The sequence below is a fragment of the Mustelus asterias genome, chromosome 12 (assembly GCF_964213995.1).
Source record: "Mustelus asterias chromosome 12, sMusAst1.hap1.1, whole genome shotgun sequence".
Classification (NCBI taxonomy): domain Eukaryota; kingdom Metazoa; phylum Chordata; class Chondrichthyes; order Carcharhiniformes; family Triakidae; genus Mustelus; species Mustelus asterias.
Genome location: NC_135812.1, coordinates 62,474,293 through 62,492,242, shown reverse-complemented (window position 1 = coordinate 62,492,242; position 17,950 = coordinate 62,474,293). Strand labels below are relative to the sequence as shown.

Sequence of the window (17,950 nt, the reverse complement as noted above, 5' to 3'; positions counted from 1 at the left end):
GGTACAAGTTCGCCCCAGGCTTTTACATTTCACATTATGAGCAGCAATGCCGGTTTGTCCAGCTGTCCAAATGTTACATCAGGCCTCGTGACATTTCATCTTTCCCTCGTTTTCTCAGCAAAATGTTCAATTGCTGTACGGAGTGACCTGATCCATAACTTGTCAAACGGACCATGTGACTGATTAAAAAGATGGCCAATAGGGTCTAACCCACCAGCTGGACTGTAATCACTGTATTCACACAACTGCCCTTTTATTTCTCCCCATCTCAAACTGCACCCCCCACTTCTTCCTGAGGTGTTCAATGCTGGACTTTGGTTCCACGGGCACCACTTGCCCAGTAGACATTCTTCATGTGTGTGAATGTAAGTGAACATCAGCAGGCTGACAACTGAGTATGAGGTTGTCAGCAGCCCACAAACACATTCCCAACTGGACGGTGATTAGGAGAAGTATGACCAATTTATTTCTCCAATTTAGCCTGGGGCCAAAGTTGTGACTCAGCTAAGACCACCCAACTCAGCATTAAACATGGACCAACCTGTGACCTTCCTGACCTTGTACGGCTCATGTTGCAGACACATCGGAGAGAAGTGTATTTGAGGCAAACTAAAACTCTGCAGCAAAGAAAAATAATCCAACAGTTCAATGATACCTGTCCTTGCTCTCTGTCAGTTCTCAATTTTGGGGACAGTGTGAACCTCATGACTTGAGCAACATAAACAGCAGGGAGAGTTCTTTCAAACATCACCTCAATCCTGCCTTCCAAAACTGCACCAGCCGAATTTCATTCTGCAAACAGTAGTGGCGCAAATGGCAGAAGAACTGAATGGGATTTGTCTGTTTTAGAAGAGGAAACTGAAATTCGACCAAGAAATTTAGTCAAACAGTGTAAATGTTAAGAACAAACTCTTTTGGTTTAAAAACAAAAACATTGTCAGATAAAATAAGTTAGGAAAATGTAAGCGCTCTGCAGGACCATCAATATTTAGCAAGATTTGGAGAGTGGGAGTGCATTGTGAAGCTCAAAGCACCTGTTACTGCACTTGTGACAACTGTATGGCTGCCTAGTTTTGTCAGCATGCTAGGGTTTCTAGACTACTGAATATTGGCGATGTGACTGTTTTCATGCATCTTAATGATGAATTTTTAAGAAGGCAGCAGTAATAACTCCTGGAAGATGGCTCAACCTAGCTGAGCCATTTTTGTGCTGTATAAGTCACTGAACGATGTGCAAGGAGAGTACATTGAATTTAAGGGAGCTTAAAAAGTTCATAGTTGGTTAATTTTAAAAATAAATATATTTATATATATCTATATATATATATATATGATAAAAGTGGTATTTGCACTTTAATAGCCCTCATGGCTGGCCAATACCTTTTTAAAAAACAAAAAAAAAACTACACAACTGTCCCTTAATCTAGGGCCATTAAATAGAACAAAACCTGTATCACAATGCAACATCTAAACTAGGGGCTTAAGGCAGATAAGCAAAACTGGAAGTTTGTTGTTCTAACTCAAGCCACAAAAATGGCTTTAAATTGTAATTCATATTGTTTTGAGATGGTTACATCCATCCTTAACCAGAATCAGGTTAATTGAGTCATGCACAGTGCAGCGGGATGAAGTAGCTGTTTAATCCAGCGACAAAAATTCAGTGAGGATTCTCCGATTTTGAATTTAAAAAAATAGAGCAATTATGTGCTTTAAAGGAACCATAGCTTCTTAAATGTTTATCAAAGCCAATCAGTTTTAAAGCATTAAAACAGTTTGGATGTGAAAAATAGTAGTATAACAGATCAGACTCTTTACAAGAGGACAAAATATTGAGGCTGCCATTTACAGCAATGTTTTCAAAAATACTGTAGAACAAGTAACCTTACTTAGAGCAGCAGCGGGAGTGAAGAGGCAGTTTACCATGCTTTAATATTTGACGCTATAACATTAATAACTTTTGAAGCAAATCGCAAAATGCAACCTAGGAATAACCCATTTTAAGGAACAATAGAGTAAAAGGATCAGAGCAAGCAAATCACACTGACCCCTTTCATTCAACAGGTGCAAAATAGTAAGTTCTTTGTTTCCAGTGAGTATTTCCAAAAGATTTTAATGTGTAGCGGCAGTTTTCTTCTGCCCTGTCCACACAGGGTCTGGCAGCATTCCTCTCGTGTGGACACCTAACTGAAGATCAACTATTTCAACTGAAGAACAATGCTACTACAGTATGTGGATAATTAAATAGGACACCACAGCTTTCAAGGCTCCAAATAAATGCAGGTGCCACTGTTTAGAGTCAAGTGCACTCCACTCCAGCATCATCATGCATGTTTGAGAATGACAGTGCACAAAATGTGCACAGGATTAATGATGATATTAACTCTGACAATGCACATGGAAGAACCATTGAGATAATTATGGTATCATACTGGGTATCTCGATCACTTCCTGTTCTCATGCCTGCTCTGAATGCATAATCCATGAATATGAGGTTTGCCTTGACCATACATACACACGCCTATTGCAGCTCACTCTGAAATGTGTGGAGAGTATATTGAACTCTGGTGTGAAGTTTATAGACAATGCAGAGAAATTCACCCCCCACCCCACCACAGAACAGCCTCATTAACATCAGGGGAAAATAATCTTCTTAATAATGCCATAAGGTCCTGGAAGTACCGTGAACATTAACTCATTCTACTTAACCAACAGATGCAATAAAAGGCATGGGACACCACAGTGCTTTCTTGCAGGATCTTCAGTTTGCTTCATTGCAAAGGCAACAAGTAGCAGCTGAAGTGAAGCCTGACTCTCTCTTTCAAAATTCATGTCCATCTCCAGGCAATCTGTGAAGAAGAGGAACCCAAGCACATATTAATATAAAAGATTACAAGGCAAAATATTGACAACTGTAACAAGTCAACTGTGTACCTACATTTACAACAATGACTAAATTTCAAAAGCACATTGTTGGTTGTAATACTGGGTAATACTGAGGTCATATAAAGCACCATATAAATGCACACTGAACTCCTTTCATACTAATGTTACATAAACTAAAATCCTTTTACAGCTTGCCTGTGGCCTATCAAGTATGATAGTGGAATATTACACAAGAGTTACCAATCTCATTTCATTCACAAACATAGCTAGGGTACACTGCCTGTACATGCACAGTACTATTTTCTTAAAGTGAGAGATGCCACAGAAGCTGAAATGGACTGAACCTGTTCATACCAAAAGGTTTAATACAATTGGCAACTCAATGCACAATGACTGGATTAGCTTCCCCCCTCTATTACACTTCCTTGAATCAAGCCACAAATTATATTTAAAAATAACCACTGTCTAGCTGTGGCGTTTTGGATTATGAGGCATGAACCATCCTTCTGCGTTTACTCTTCCACAGCGTGTGGGAATCACTGACAAGGTCAGCATTTATTGCCCATCCCTAATTGCCCTCGAGTAGGGGTGATGTGTTGCTTTCTTGAATGTCTATACAACAAGATGGAGTTCCTGATCTTCAGTATCTATGAATATGATTAATCCCTCAAACTAACAAGGTTTTCCACATGTTTCTTTTTGTCAGAAGAACGCATACAAGATTCACTGCTGAATTAATGCAATTTAGTGCAGCTTGACAAAGGAATTAATATTCATTAGTTAACCAAGTCAAGCACATAGCTCAACTGTCAGCTCAGTAGCGTTTGGAGCTATTACCTTATCCCTCATTCAATTTCCTTCACTCTGCTGTGTACAATCCGGATCCTGTACATTAGGGAGGTAATCAGCTCCCCCACCATTGTCAAAACCTGCTTTTTAAAGCAGTACCATTTTAGTTGGGATACCCAGAGCAGATTCCTGAAGATATTGTTGCTCCTAAACCTGGTTCCCTTAGCTCAGCTGCTGTTACTGCCGACAAATACCCACCTTTTAGACTCTGGATTATACTGGCCCCTGTACAAACGCAGCTTTGGTTCATCTGTAAGCTCCCATAAATAGGGGTTGAAAGCTGCTGGAGATTACTCTTACTCTGTTTGCTGATCTACATTGCAAAGCTGGGAGCCAAAGATAATGTTTTACTTAAAGAAGTTGCTGTTGTTCTCGCTGTGCTGCACAATTATTGATGTGAATCTGACCCCTTCATCTCATCGTTCAACACCTGGCTGGGGTTGTGTGTGGATCTAATGCCTCCTGAAGTGAAGGAGCTAATCACAGTGATCACCCCACAGACCGTATAGCTCCAAACGGCTAACTGCTGCACCTCAGTAGATTTTTAAGGAGTTTCATTTATCCGATTTTTGCTGTCCAAAATTACTGATGCCCAAAACTCTATTCATGAGATGACTTTTAGACTTCATCTTTCCTTAATTGAAATTAAAAAGATATATAAATCCGGTGAAATCTGAAGTGACTATAAAGCACTGTCCAGGTTTAAAAAAAAATTTGTAAATGGAATTAGTCTTATATCTGCAACAAAAATAAATATTTGGATTTATATAGCAGCTTTTACAACTTCAGGACATCCCGAAGTATTGAGCAGTGGGCGGCACGGTGGCACAGTGGTCAGCATTGCTGCCTCAGAGCGCCAGGGACCTGGGTTCGATTCCCAGCTTGGGTCAGTGTGTGTGTGTGTGTGTGTGTGTGTGTGTGTGTGTGTGTGTGTGTGTGTGGAGTTTGCACGTTCTCCCCGTGTCTGCATGGGTTTCCTCCGGGTGCTCTGGTTTCCTCCCACTGTCCGAAAGACGCGCTGGTTAGGTGCGTTGGCCATGCTAAATTCTCCCTCAGAGTACTTGAACAGGCGTTGGAGTGTGGCGACTAGGGGATTTTCACAGTAATTTCATTGTGGTGTTAATGTAAGCCTACTTGCGACTAATAAATAAGTAACATTTAAAAAATCCAATTAAGTACTTCTGAAGTTTAGTTACTATTTAATGTAGAAAACGTGACAACCAACTTTTTTCCCAGTAAGATCCCATAAACAGCAATAAAATAAGCAACCAAATCAACTGTTTTAGATGTTGGCTGAGATCTGACAAGGACACTGCTTTCCTTTCAATGTTGCCACTGGATCTTTTATATTCACCAGAGAGGGTGGATGGAGCTTTAGTTTAATGTTTCATCGAACAGGTAGCACTCCCTCAGCACCACATTGAAGCATCAGATAAAGTAAAAAAGTTTATTTATTAGTCACAAGTAAGGCTTACATTATATTCTGCAATGAAGTTACTATGAAATTCCCCTGGTCGCCACACTCCGACGCCTGTTTAGGTCAATGCGCCGAACCAGCATGTCTTTCAGAATGTGGGAGGAAACCAGAGCAACCGGAGGAAACCCATGCTGACACGGGGAAAAAGTGCAATCTCCACACAGGTAGTGACCCAAGCTGGGAATCGAACCTGGGTCCCTGGTGCTGTGAAGCTAAAGAGATTCTTGGCCTTTATTGCAAGGGGGATGGAGTAGAAAAGTAGGGAAGCGTTGTTACAAACGTACAAGATTTGTGTGAGACCACACCTCGAGTACTGTGTGTGGTTTTGGTTACCTTATTCAAGGAAGGATATATTTGCATTGGAAATAGTTCAGAGAAGATTTAACTGATTGATTACCGGTAAGAAGGGGTAGTCAAATGAGGAAAGTTTATTTATTAGAGTCACAAGTAAGCTAACATTAACACCGCAATGAAGTTACCATGAAAATCCCCTAGTTGCCACACTCCAGTGCCTGTTCAGGTACATTGAGGGAGAATTTAGTTTGGCCTAACTAGCACGCCTTTCGGATTGTGGGAAGAAACTGGAGCACCCGGAGGAAACCCACGTAGACACGGGGAGAACGTGCAGACTCCACACAGACAGTGACCCAAGCCAGGAATCGAACCTGGGTTGCTGGCGCAGTGATGCAGCAGAGCTAACCACTGGGCCACCGTGCTACCCTCAAAGGTTGAGCTCACTGGAGTTTACAAGAATGAGAGGTGATTTTACTGAAACATACAAGATTCTGTGTAGGCTTGACAGGTAGATGTTCCTCTCGTGGGGAACCTAGAACTAACAGTTCATAATTATGGAATCTCCTATTTAAGGCAAGAGATGAGGAGCAATTTCTTCACTCAGACTTCTTCAAGTCAGCACTGCTACTACATTATAAGCAGCAGCATGTCACATGAAATGAATTACTTAGATATAAACTGAATTTACTTACAGTTCAGCAGACTTGAGCCTCAATATCACTGTCACCTGCTTTCCCCCTTCACTGAAACTTTCAGAGCTTTGTCCTGTAAGTGAGCAAACAGAAACGAGACATGATATCAAGCGAGGCAAACACAGCTCAGAACCCTCTCCCAAAAGAATACTCCCTTCACTTTGATTAGTTCTGGTTTAATTACCAAAGTCTGTTTCCCAATGGGCTGAAATCAGATATTACCAGAATAAACAATTTTCACAGCATTAAGTTAGAAGGAAATAGCTTCATCAATTTTCACCAAAAAAGTACTCTGTTATGAAAGTCCTGCTACAACTAGGGAATGGAATACTTTGGAAACAAAGTGGTTAGCACTGTTGCCTCACAGCGCCAGGGACATGGGTTCGATTCCCGGCCTCAGGTGACTATCTGTGATTGCATATTCTCCCCGTGTCTGCGTGGGTTTCCTCCGGGTGCTCCGGTTTCCTCCCACAGTCCAAAGATGTGCGGATTAGGTGAGTTGGCCATGCTAAATTGACCCTTAGTGTCAGAGGAACTAGCCAGGGTAATTGCATGGATAAGGCCTGGGTGGGATTGTGGTCGGTGCAACCTCAATGAGCTGAGTGGCCTCCTTCTGCACTGTAGGATTTCTAGGATTCTATGATATGGTATACCGTAGCTAGGTTCAGAATAAAGTGCCCTAAAATCCTCACTGTTCCTCAAGCTCCCCAGGAAAGCGTAATTTACTTTTTAAAAGAAAATCCGTCACTGTGTCAATTCATGCACTCATCTACACAGTCATTACAACAAGGGGGGGGGGGGGGGGGCATTTGGCCCTTTGAGTCTTGTTGGCTCTCTGTTAAGTTTCTTTCCCTCAAATGCCCACCAGATTTCCTTTTGAAATCATTCACTGTCTCCCACTTTCAGCACCCTTGTAAACAGCAAAGTCAGTTCCAGGTCATTACCACATACTCCGATGAAAAGTTCTTCCACACATTCCTCCTGCATCTCTTACCCAAAACCTTAAAGTTGTATCTCCTAAATCCTTGTACTATAAGCTAATGGGAAGGGACTTTCTTTGTCTAGCTATTTGAAAGCCTATCACAATCTTGGACATCTCTCTCAAATCACACCTTCATCACCTTTGCTCTCAGGAGAACACCAGCGTCTGTAACATTATATATGAACACAGTTTCACGATATAGCTGACAATGACTGCGCAATTATGATATGATGAGTTTGCTCAAGATCAATACAATTGGTTATTGTTCATTCTTGGGATAGCAGGATATGGGTGTCATTTAAAAGGCTGGCATTTTTTTCCAAGAAGAGCTTCTGACCATTCCACTATCACTAACCCCAATTTTTACACCTCAGTAACATTACCCTACCTCATCCATGCCTTATCCTTGACAATTCCCACAATCGCCTGGGTTGCATTCTAAAACAGTGATTGTCCTTTTTACTAATATGGTTATCCTTAACAAAAATGTTCTTACCCTAGCGTTCAATATGGAGTTCGAATCCCTCAAGTCCCATACATTCATCTATGCTTGCTAACTTACATTAGCTCCAGATTAAACAGCACTTTGACTTAAAAATTCTCATTCTTGTTTTCAAATCCCTCTATAACCTGAAAAAACGTTATTTCTGTATGATCTGCTCCAGCCCCACAACCTTCAGAAATATCTGTGCTCCTCTAATTCTAGTGCATCCCTGATTTTAATCACTCCCCAATTGTTGCCGAGGGCACAAATTCTGGCATTCCATCCCTAAACCGCTTTGCTTCTTTATCTCACTTTATACCTTTAAGACACTCCTTAAAGCCTATCTCTAAGGCCCAGCTTTTGATCATCTATTCTAATATCTCATGTGGCTCAATGTCAAATTTTGTTTGTTAACACTTCTGTGAATTAACCCGAGATATTTTGCTTGAATAAATTTGCTTATAAATGCGAATTGCTGCTGTACTTGCCCTTGAGTAGATGGTTAGAGGTCTTCTGCAGTCTGAGTGATATTGTTAGAAAGGGAGCTTTAGGATTTTGATCCAGAGATGGCAAATTATTTTTTCACATCTGTCATCTCAGTTGCTTCTAAGTGACATTGTCAATTGGTCCTAAAGTAGAGAGGGTGGTGTGTCGTGCACACCATTGAGCACACCAGAAACTGCCCAAACACATTTCATATCTGATTGTTAATCTAGGGAGACTTTCATCTCATCAATCTGTGCTGGATTCAAACCCAGGGCCCTGAGCAAAAGGCTAATGCACCAACCAGTCCTCTGAAACGTCCATTAACAGCGCCGATATAAATTATAATGTATTGTCAACCGTACATTTCCTGAGGCTTTATTACTCCGGATATCTTAAAACCGTACAAATATGACAGCAGTTCCTGTACGAGGCATCAGCAATGTAACAGTACACCAGTCCTCTGGATTAAACTGTACACAATATATGTTATAAACTGCATTGCTAGAGGATGCTCACTGTTCACTATTTCCTACATTTCTGTAAAATTCAATTTCCCTGGGTCAAAGAAGAAGAAAAAATGAGAAATTATCAAAATATCTTTTGAGCTGAGAATGCAGATTGTGAAGACCCAACAGAAAAAATAATTGCACTCAATAAACAAGTAGGGTAATTCAAAAGTTTACACATCGTATAAAGCACAACAACTGATAAAAACGCATCCTGCTTTTGTGGAGAGAGAAGCAGAATGAAGATTCCAGGCCAATGGCATTTCATTAGAACTGGAAGATGTCAGAGGACACTCCTGTCACCTGACTGCTGAGTGTGTCCAGCCTTCTCCTGTTTTAGTTTCAGATCTTTCTCACTTTTAGGAAGACTTGAAAACTATTGGATATAGGAGGGAATCATTCATTACTTCCAATTTGCTAGACATCATCCATTAAAAGAACCAATCAGAATTCATCTCAAACTCTAGTTGTAGAATTTTGTTGAAATAAACACCACAAAACACTCCAAGATTTATGGATTAAAAATTAAAAACCGCAGAGATTGTGTCACAATTTGTGTCTTTTGAAAAAAAAAGAATCCAGTAGTCCAGGAATGTGGTGATGCCAAAACATTCATGTATAACTTTTATATATCCCTGGAGGGAGATTGCCAGAAATGCTGTAACCAAAGTTTTAAATTAATTTGTTCTTAAAATCACTAGGACCTACAGTGAACTGTAGAAAAAGCTGCATTCAATCGCAATCATAGAACAAAGAACAAAGAACAATACAGCACAGGAACAGGCCCTTCGGCCCTCCAAGCCCGCGCCGCTCCCCGGTCCAGGATTGAATCCTGAATCCAGGATCCCCGCCCAATTTTCCAGCCTATCTACATACCAATATCCTATCCACCGAGCTGTCCCTCACAGCTACGATGCTTTGTTCATCACAACCTATTAACTCACCCCCACCCCCCCATTCCAGACCATGTGATCTCCAGGGAGAGGCAAAAACCCAGAGTGAAAACCCCAGGGCCAATATGGGGAAAAAAAATCTGGGAAATTCCTCTCCGACCCCTGAGGCGATCAAAACGAGTCCAGGAGATCACACTGGCCCTGATCGGAAAATGCTTCCCAACCCTAGTCATTTCCACTTCCACGAACACCATATGAATTCCCTGCCCCCGAGACAGGTTCCCAACTATCCGCAGTCTCGCTCTGTACTGGCACCAGCAAGATGATCATAGAATGAAGCCTTGAAACGAGAAACAAGGAACAATTAGATCGCGCCGCTCCCTGGTCCAAACTAGACCACTCTTTTGTATCCCTCCATTCCCACTCCGTTCATATAGCTGTCTAGATAAGTCTTAAACGTTCCCAGTGTGTCCGCCTCCACCACCTTGCCCGGCAACACATTCCGGGCCCCCACGACCCTCTGTGTAAAATATGTCCTTCTGATATCTGTGTTAAACCTCCCCCCCTTCACCTTGAACCTATGACCCCTCGTGAACGTCACCACCGACCCGGGGAAAAGCTTCCCACCGTTCACCCTATCTATGCCTTTCATAATTTTATACACCTCTATTAAGTCTCCCCTCATCCTCCGTCTTTCCAAGGAGAACAACCCCAGTTTCCCCAATCTCTCCTCATAACCAAGCCCCTCCATACCAGGCAACATCCTGGTAAACCTCCTCTGTACTCTCTCCAAAGCCTCCACGTCCTTCTGGTAGTGTGGCGACCAGAACTGGACGCAGTATTCCAAATGCGGCCGAACCAACGTTCTATACATCTGCAACATCAGACCCAAACTCTTATACTCTATGCCCCGTCCTATAAAGGCAAGCATGCCATATGCCTTCTTCACCACCTTCTCCACCTGTGACGTCACCTTCAAAGATCTGTGGACTTGCACACCCAGGTCCCTCTGCGTCTCTACACCCTTTATGGTTCTTCCATTTATCGTGTAGCTCCTCCCTACATTATTCCCACCAAAATGCATCACTTCGCATTTATCAGGATTGAACTCCATCTGCCATTTCCTTGCCCAAATTTCCAGCCTATCTATATCCTTCTGTAGCCTCTGACAATGTTCCTCACTATCTGCAAGTCCTGCCAGTTTTGTGTCGTCCGCAAACTTACTGATCACCCCAGTTACTCCTTCTTCCAGATCATTTATATAAATCACAAACAGCAGAGGTCCCAATACAGAGCCCTGCGGAACACCACTAGTCACAGGCCTCCAGCCGGAAAAAGACCCTTCCACTACCACCCTCTGTCTTCTATGACCAAGCCAGTTCTCCACCCATCTAGCCACCTCCCCCTTTATCCCATGAGATCCAACCTTTTTCACTAGCCTACCATGAGGGACTTTGTCAAACGCTTTACTAAAGTCCATATAGACGACATCCACGGCCCTTCCTTCGTCAACCATTTTGGTCACTTCTTCAAAAAACACCACCAGGTTAGTGAGGCATGACCTCCCTCTCACAAAACCATGCTGACTATCGTTAATGAGTTTATTCCTTTCTAAATGCGCATACATCCTATCTCTAAGAATCTTCTCCAACAACTTCCCCACCACGGACGTCAAGCTCACCGACCTATAATTACCCGGGTTATCCTTCCTACCCTTCTTAAATAACGGGACCACATTGGCTATCCTCCAATCCTCTGGGACCTCACCTGTGTCCAGTGACGAGACAAAGATTTGTGTCAGAGGCCCAACGATTTCACCTCTCGTCTCCCTGAGCAGCCTTGGATAGATTCCATCAGGCCCTGGGGATTTGTCAGTCTAGAATCCCTACAGTACAGAACTTGGCCATTCGGCCAAACGAGCCTGCACTAACAACAATCCCAACTATCCCTATCCCCATAACCCCATGTATTTCCCCTGCTAATCCCCCTGACGCTAAGGGCAATTTAACTTGGGCAATCCACCTAACCTGCATATCTTTAGAGTGTGAAAGGAAACTGGAGCACCCTGAGGAAACACATGCAGACATGGGGAGAATGTGCAAACTCCACACAGACAGTGAACTGAGACCGGAATTGAACCTGGGTCCCTGACACTGTGAGGCAGCAGTGCTTACCACCGAGCCACTGTGCTGCCCATGGCAAGAGGCATCTTTACAGGACCTTTCTGAAAAATAAAACTATATATGAATATTTTGAAGTAACTACTAGACCCATTTATAAAACCATTTCTGTGGATTTTAAATTATTTTTTATAAAAGATTTTTAAAATACTTTGGTTTCCTTAGGCAAACATTAACCCTCCTCTTAAGGCACTACAAGATGCTTTGCTTCTGGAACATTAAGCTGCAAAAATTAGCACAACGGAGTGTCTAATCACCAGAATAATTGTGCAATATCACAACAAGTGCCTTAAGTGCACTTTGGAAGGAGGAATGGAGACATAGACTATTTTCTAAATGGGGAAATGCTTAGGAAATCAGAAACACAATTGAGAGTCCTCGTTCAAGATTCTCTTAAGGTTAACGGGCAGGTTCAGTCGGCAGTTAGGAAGGCAAATGCAATGTTAACATTCATGTCGAGAGGGCTAGACTGCAAGAGCAGGGATGTTCTTCTGAGGCTGTAGAAGGTTCTGGTCAGGCACCATTTGGAGTATTGTGAGCAGTTTTAGGGCCCCGTATCTAAGGAACGATGTGCTGCCTTGGAAAGGATCCAGAGGAGGTTCACAAGAATGATCCCTGGAATGATGATCTTCTTGTATGAGAAACGGTTGAGGACTCTGGGTCTGTACTCGTTGGAGTTTAGAAGGATGAGGGGGGATCTTATTGAAACTTACAGGATACTGTGAGGCCTGGATAGAGTGGACGTGAAGAGGATGTTTCCATTAGTAGGAAAAACTAGAACCAGAGGGCACAACCTCAGAATAAAAGGATGATCCTTTAAAACAGAGATGAGGAGGAATTTTTTCAGTTAGTCTGTGGAACTCTTTGCCGCAGAAGGCTGTGGAGGCCAGGTCATTGAGTGTCTTTAAGACAGAGATAGATAGGTTCTTGATCAATAAGGGGATCAGGAGTTATGGGGAAAAGGCAGGAGAATGGGGATGAGAAAAATGTCAGCCATGATCGAATGGCAGAGCTGACTCGGCGGGCCAAGAGGCCTAATTCTGCTCCTATGTCTTATGGTGATAAAAATAGTTCATTGATAAATAACTCCTTTCATACTCAGTACATCCCACTGAAGTGAGGTAAGGAACTGCCACGCAGCAAGATCCCATTAACAACAAATAAATAAATTACTTGATGATCCATTTCTGATGTAGTTACTTGAGAGAGAAATGTTGGCCAAAATAACGGGAAGAATGTCCTGATCTTCTCTAGTCAGACTATTTGTGTCTACTTGAGAATGGCAGACAAGGCATTGGGTCAATCACCAACTGATGGCACCTTAAACAATGTAGCTCTCTTGCAGCAATTTGTCAACCTATCACACATCATTGAATTGCAGAAGGCCAACAGGAAGAGCGTCAAGAAACACTTTTCATGGAGACAAACCAGTTAACTATTCCAAGAAATAGGAGAATTAATTGCCATGTTAACCTTAAAATGATGGAAACTTGATTCCACTGTAGAAGCATTTCTACATTCACTGTCTATGTAATATTTTGATTCTGTTTCTGAAGTGGTTTTTCCAGTTTTTTAATATTGTAACCAGCAAATGCTGTGCCAAGTTCCTCCTTTAATAGAGATTAAATGCCATTTGTTAGAGGAACACTGATTGAAACAAAGTTTTAAAAAAATGTAAAGGGAGTGGCAGAAAATTATCTGCATTTTCAACAAAGGCATTAAGCACAGATTGGCCTTCACTCTCTACAAAAAATCCACAAGGCCGTGAGATGTACCTCAACATGGATGCAGACAGCATTGGCAGTCAGATTATATATTAAGTCAACAGTAATGTATAGCTTTGAATGGCATGTTTCACAGCAACAACTCAGCACATTGCTGACTGAATAAAGATATCTGCAGATATGGAACTCCAGTTAAAACGGAGGTCACACAGCTGCTTATTTTAAAACCTGCCCAAATAATCAGAATCAGTTTCACGGCATTAGTTATAGAGTGACTTTCTGATGACTAGATGGTCAATGTATCTGCATTACATAAAAAACAAATGAGCAAACAATAACGGTGGGAGGTGTTACTGCTGGATAATAATGGAATGGGTCACTGGGAAATTATTGCAGTAAGTGGTTTAAATGTCATAAAAAACAGACAGCAATTCATCATCTGAATCTAGAGATGACAGTTTCATAAGCATTTTTATCTATTTGATTGTTTTAAGTATTTTTATAACCATGCTATTTATTAAAAAATAATTAACCCTGGCACACTAAATTAAGGATAATTCTACACATATTTTGTATGACAAGGGATCCTTGAATAAAGGAGTCAACTACATGTTCACACAATCAGTACCAAAGAATGCCGGTGCATTAGGACTGATTGTGGTATAAGAGCGAGTCTCCAAGTGTTGCTTTGCCAAGAGTTCCCGCTGCTTGGACTCTTTCTGCTGACATGCTGCCTGCATCACAGCCCTTTCGCGCTAGAACAATCCCACTCGGCTAACAACAGAGGAGGTCACCAGATGATGTTACAATCAAAAAGTGCTCCATTCGCAAGAGTTCTATTTAAAATTTGAGTCTGCAATGTTTAAAGGGATCTGTGAGTGCGGCGCACGTTGACAGAAATACCAGCTGGTTACTGTATCAATAGGTAACCTTCGGTCAACTGGGTGAGAAAAGCAAAGCTCGGCTAGTGAATAGCAAAATACTATGCTTTCTTCTCTATTTCGTAACCTGCAATAAATTAGTAAGAAACTCAGAAACAACATCAGTAAAAAATATACTGTAGGACTCATGCAATGGGTACACAGAATAAAAAGTATTTCAAAGTTTTATAACATTGAGGTAGTCTCTGCAGATTTCAGTATCAATTGTGCAACATATCAAAGATTTCAATGAATTTGCCTGCATTGAGAAACAACTTTGCTTTATTTATCCTTAAAACTGTCATGCAGCTTCCTACTGAATGGTGGACGCTGACTAGCAATTCACAATTTGAACAGTATAATTTACTTACAGAAAAAGTGTTCACAAACACTGCAAATTATTCTATTACTGTCTCGTGGCCGAGAAACAGAACAGCAAGGATAAGACCGTAAGACATAGGAACAGGCTTAGACCATTCAGCCCTTCAAGCCTGCTCCGCCATTTAATACGATCATTGCTGATCCAACACCAAGTCAACTTCCCTGCCTTTTCGCCAGAACCCTTAATTCCCCTGCTGATTAAAAACCTACTGATCTCAGTCTTGAAAATGTTCAAGGACATGGCCTTGACAGCTTCCTGGGATAAAAGAAGAATTCCAAAGATTCACCGCTCTTTGAGGGAAGAAATTCTTCCTCAAATCCGGATTTCTAATAGTGAGCTTTACCAGACACAATCTGATTACATACTGGTTCAGAGACATAAATAAGAAACAAATAGATGAAAAGCAGTGAAATATATATCTGAATGGGTATAAATTGAGCATAGATTTCATGTATAGTAAAAGATGCATTAATGTCCTACCTTGTGTTTTGCACATTTCATTGAGAAATTATCTTCATTTAGGAAACATTCTGGAATAAAGAATAAATGCAGGTTATCAAGGGTTTCACATTTTTAATGACATATTTATATAAGCAGAAATCAATTTAGACATAATTAACAGTCAAAACACAGACTACAAGACAACTAGAAGTGGACAAAAATCACTACTTCACCATTGTGTTTAAATGCCTATAACTCTGACCCCTGCACTACAAACACAACAACCAAATTCATATATATTTTAAAGTAATTTGTCAACTTCATTCTCAGGTCTTTTGAGCCAATACCTGAAAACTGGGAGAAACTGGATAGTTCTTTGAAAAAGCTAGCACAGGCACAATGGATCATATGGCCTTCTTTTGTGATGCATGATTCCATCACCCGAGACCAACAGCAAATGACAATGTTGCTGCCTTCCATAACGAGTGTCATGTCAGAATCCCATTTAAATAGGAAAGGCCAACCCAGGTGTTATAAATGCGACGTTTTATAAGATGTGGTTGTTTTGGGCTGTCTCTTTAATTCAAGGTAAAATGAAGGAATGAAGAGTCATTTCATGTGCTGCGAGTTCTGCCTGACAAAAAGCTTTTGTGCCTGATTACCCTGGGGACCAGGAGAGAGTCAGAGAAGTCTCAGAGACAATAGGCTGCAGTTGGTGTGGTCAACAGGAAGGAGAAGGTTGCAGGTCCTCTGTGAGCTACCAGGCAGAATGCAGGAGGGAAGACAGTCTCTAGTTGAAGAGACCCATCCCACGGCATTCTAAAGATTCCAGAAGATTTGCCCTGGCAAGGCCAGGAAGGGATTTGGATTGGTGGAATGGGCCTTCACTGCTGGTAGTCAGTTCGGAATTCTTTGAGAAATGAAGGAAGCATCTTTTGAAAATCACTTAACATTACCATTTGGGGAAAACAGTGAGATGTGAACCCATTGGAAGCTGGGAGTGATTGTGGACCATTTTATATAAATCCTTTGAAGAGTGTGCTATAATGTACTTGTCTGTGGCATGGGGATATTGGCCACATTAAACAGTAATAAGGGTACCTTTCCAATAGTCTACTAGGCAATGTTTGCCTGGCTGTTTATAGTTTGTTTGTAAAAGTCTTAAAGCTTGAAATGTTGATATGCAATTCCTTTACTGGGAATTCAACTATCTTTGCAAAAGGTGTGTACAGTATTGTAATCCAGAAAACAAGCAGAATCTCACACATTTGTCCTCCTATTACTGTTAGTTTTGTGCTGCTATTTAACTTGGTGATTTCATAGTCATGGTGATGCTCATTTCAGAAAGACAAGGGAAGTTTCCTTCCCTAAACTGCTGGCGATCATCTGTCTCTGATGCTCTGCTATAACAGATGGTTTTTTAGTGTCCTAATGTGAGAATGTGCTTGTTTGCCATCTTTCCTTCCCCTTTTAAAAGAGAGGGAGGAAAGCAAAGACACCACAGATTTTGGTAACACGAGAAATCTTCAGTATCCAAAGGTCAATAGTGGGATAATGGATTCATCAGGCAATGCATCAAACACTGTATCGGCTGACGGATTCCATTAAACATTCACCAGCCCACTGGGACACTGTAAAGGCTTTCAATACTGGACCAAACTCTCTGGCTGTGCTTTACTTGCTTTTATTGCTCCATATCACTGAAGGGAATTTCAACCCCATATCTCTTTCTATTCTTCATCTAACCCATTCCCTCCCCAAAAGATTACTAATTCATCTGGTTAATTAAAAATACATTTTATCAGCACTGTCACTGAGATTTCAGTGCAGTGCAATGGGAGTATGAAATCATCACTATAGACAGCCGTTGACAGCAAGGCTTTTTCTCCCAAGCCATGTCAGGAGAGATATTTTGAGCTGTAGATTTTGAGCTGTAGAGCACCTGGGAGAAGTACTGGCTTGTCGTTGCTGATGGGGCAATGGTGAGAATGGTGGAATGGAGATGAATTAACAGCATCACAGAAGAACATAACACATAATAAAAGTACACTGGCTTAAGAGCAATTTTGCCTGAAGCATATTAGTATTAATACACTAAACCAAGCATCAATAATCCAGTTCCTTGAACTAATCTTAAATAGCTTAATGGGTTTCACCAGATACTGAGTCAGCTTTGCACCAGTTCCAGTTACATCAAATCTAATCCAAGTGTTAGTTCGAACAACAGAATAAATTATAGCCTGCCCATTCCTGTTAACTTGAACAATCCCAATTACACTAGAGGCCATTTTAATACAATTTCTCAATTTGAATTTCTGGGTTATTCAAATACGTGGGAATGCAAAAAATAACATGGTGGCACAATGGTTAGCACTACTGCCTCACACCAGGGACTCGGATTCAATTCCCAGTTCCGGTCACTGTCTGTGTGGAGTTTGCACATTCTCCCCGTGTCTGCATGAGTTTCCTCCGGGTGCTCCGGTTTCCTACCACTGTCCAAAAATGTGCGGGTTTGGTTGATTGACCATGCTAAATTGCCCCTAGTTTCGGGGGGGATTAGCAGGGTAAATATGGGGGGTTACGGGGATAGGGTGGGATTGTTGTCGGTGCAGGTTCAAGGGCCAAATAGCCACCTTCTGTCCTGTAGGGATTCTATGATTCAGTACCAGAATTAAATTGGGTAATTACTTTTATTGGCATATATGGCAATTGAGTTCATTAATTTAAACCACTAATATCCTTTACCAATGCGAAACC

At 41.5% G+C, this 17,950-nt stretch overlaps 1 protein-coding gene across 11 annotated transcripts in view; it reads right to left on the bottom strand.

Moving 5' to 3' along the window:
- Positions 1-1,388: 1,388 nt before the first annotated feature.
- LOC144501520 (uncharacterized) overlaps positions 1,389-17,950 on the bottom strand; it is a 41,718-nt gene continuing 25,156 nt past the window's right edge. For all 11 annotated transcript variants that reach the window (XM_078225333.1, XM_078225335.1, XM_078225329.1 and 8 more), the window contains exons 4-6: positions 15,233-15,282; positions 6,196-6,268; positions 1,389-2,846 (exon numbers count right to left, since the gene is read on the bottom strand). In XM_078225333.1, the coding sequence (XP_078081459.1) occupies positions 6,227-6,268; positions 15,233-15,282 (92 nt within the window). In that variant the 3' untranslated portion in view covers positions 1,389-2,846; positions 6,196-6,226. The remainder of the gene's footprint in view (positions 2,847-6,195; positions 6,269-15,232; positions 15,283-17,950) is intronic.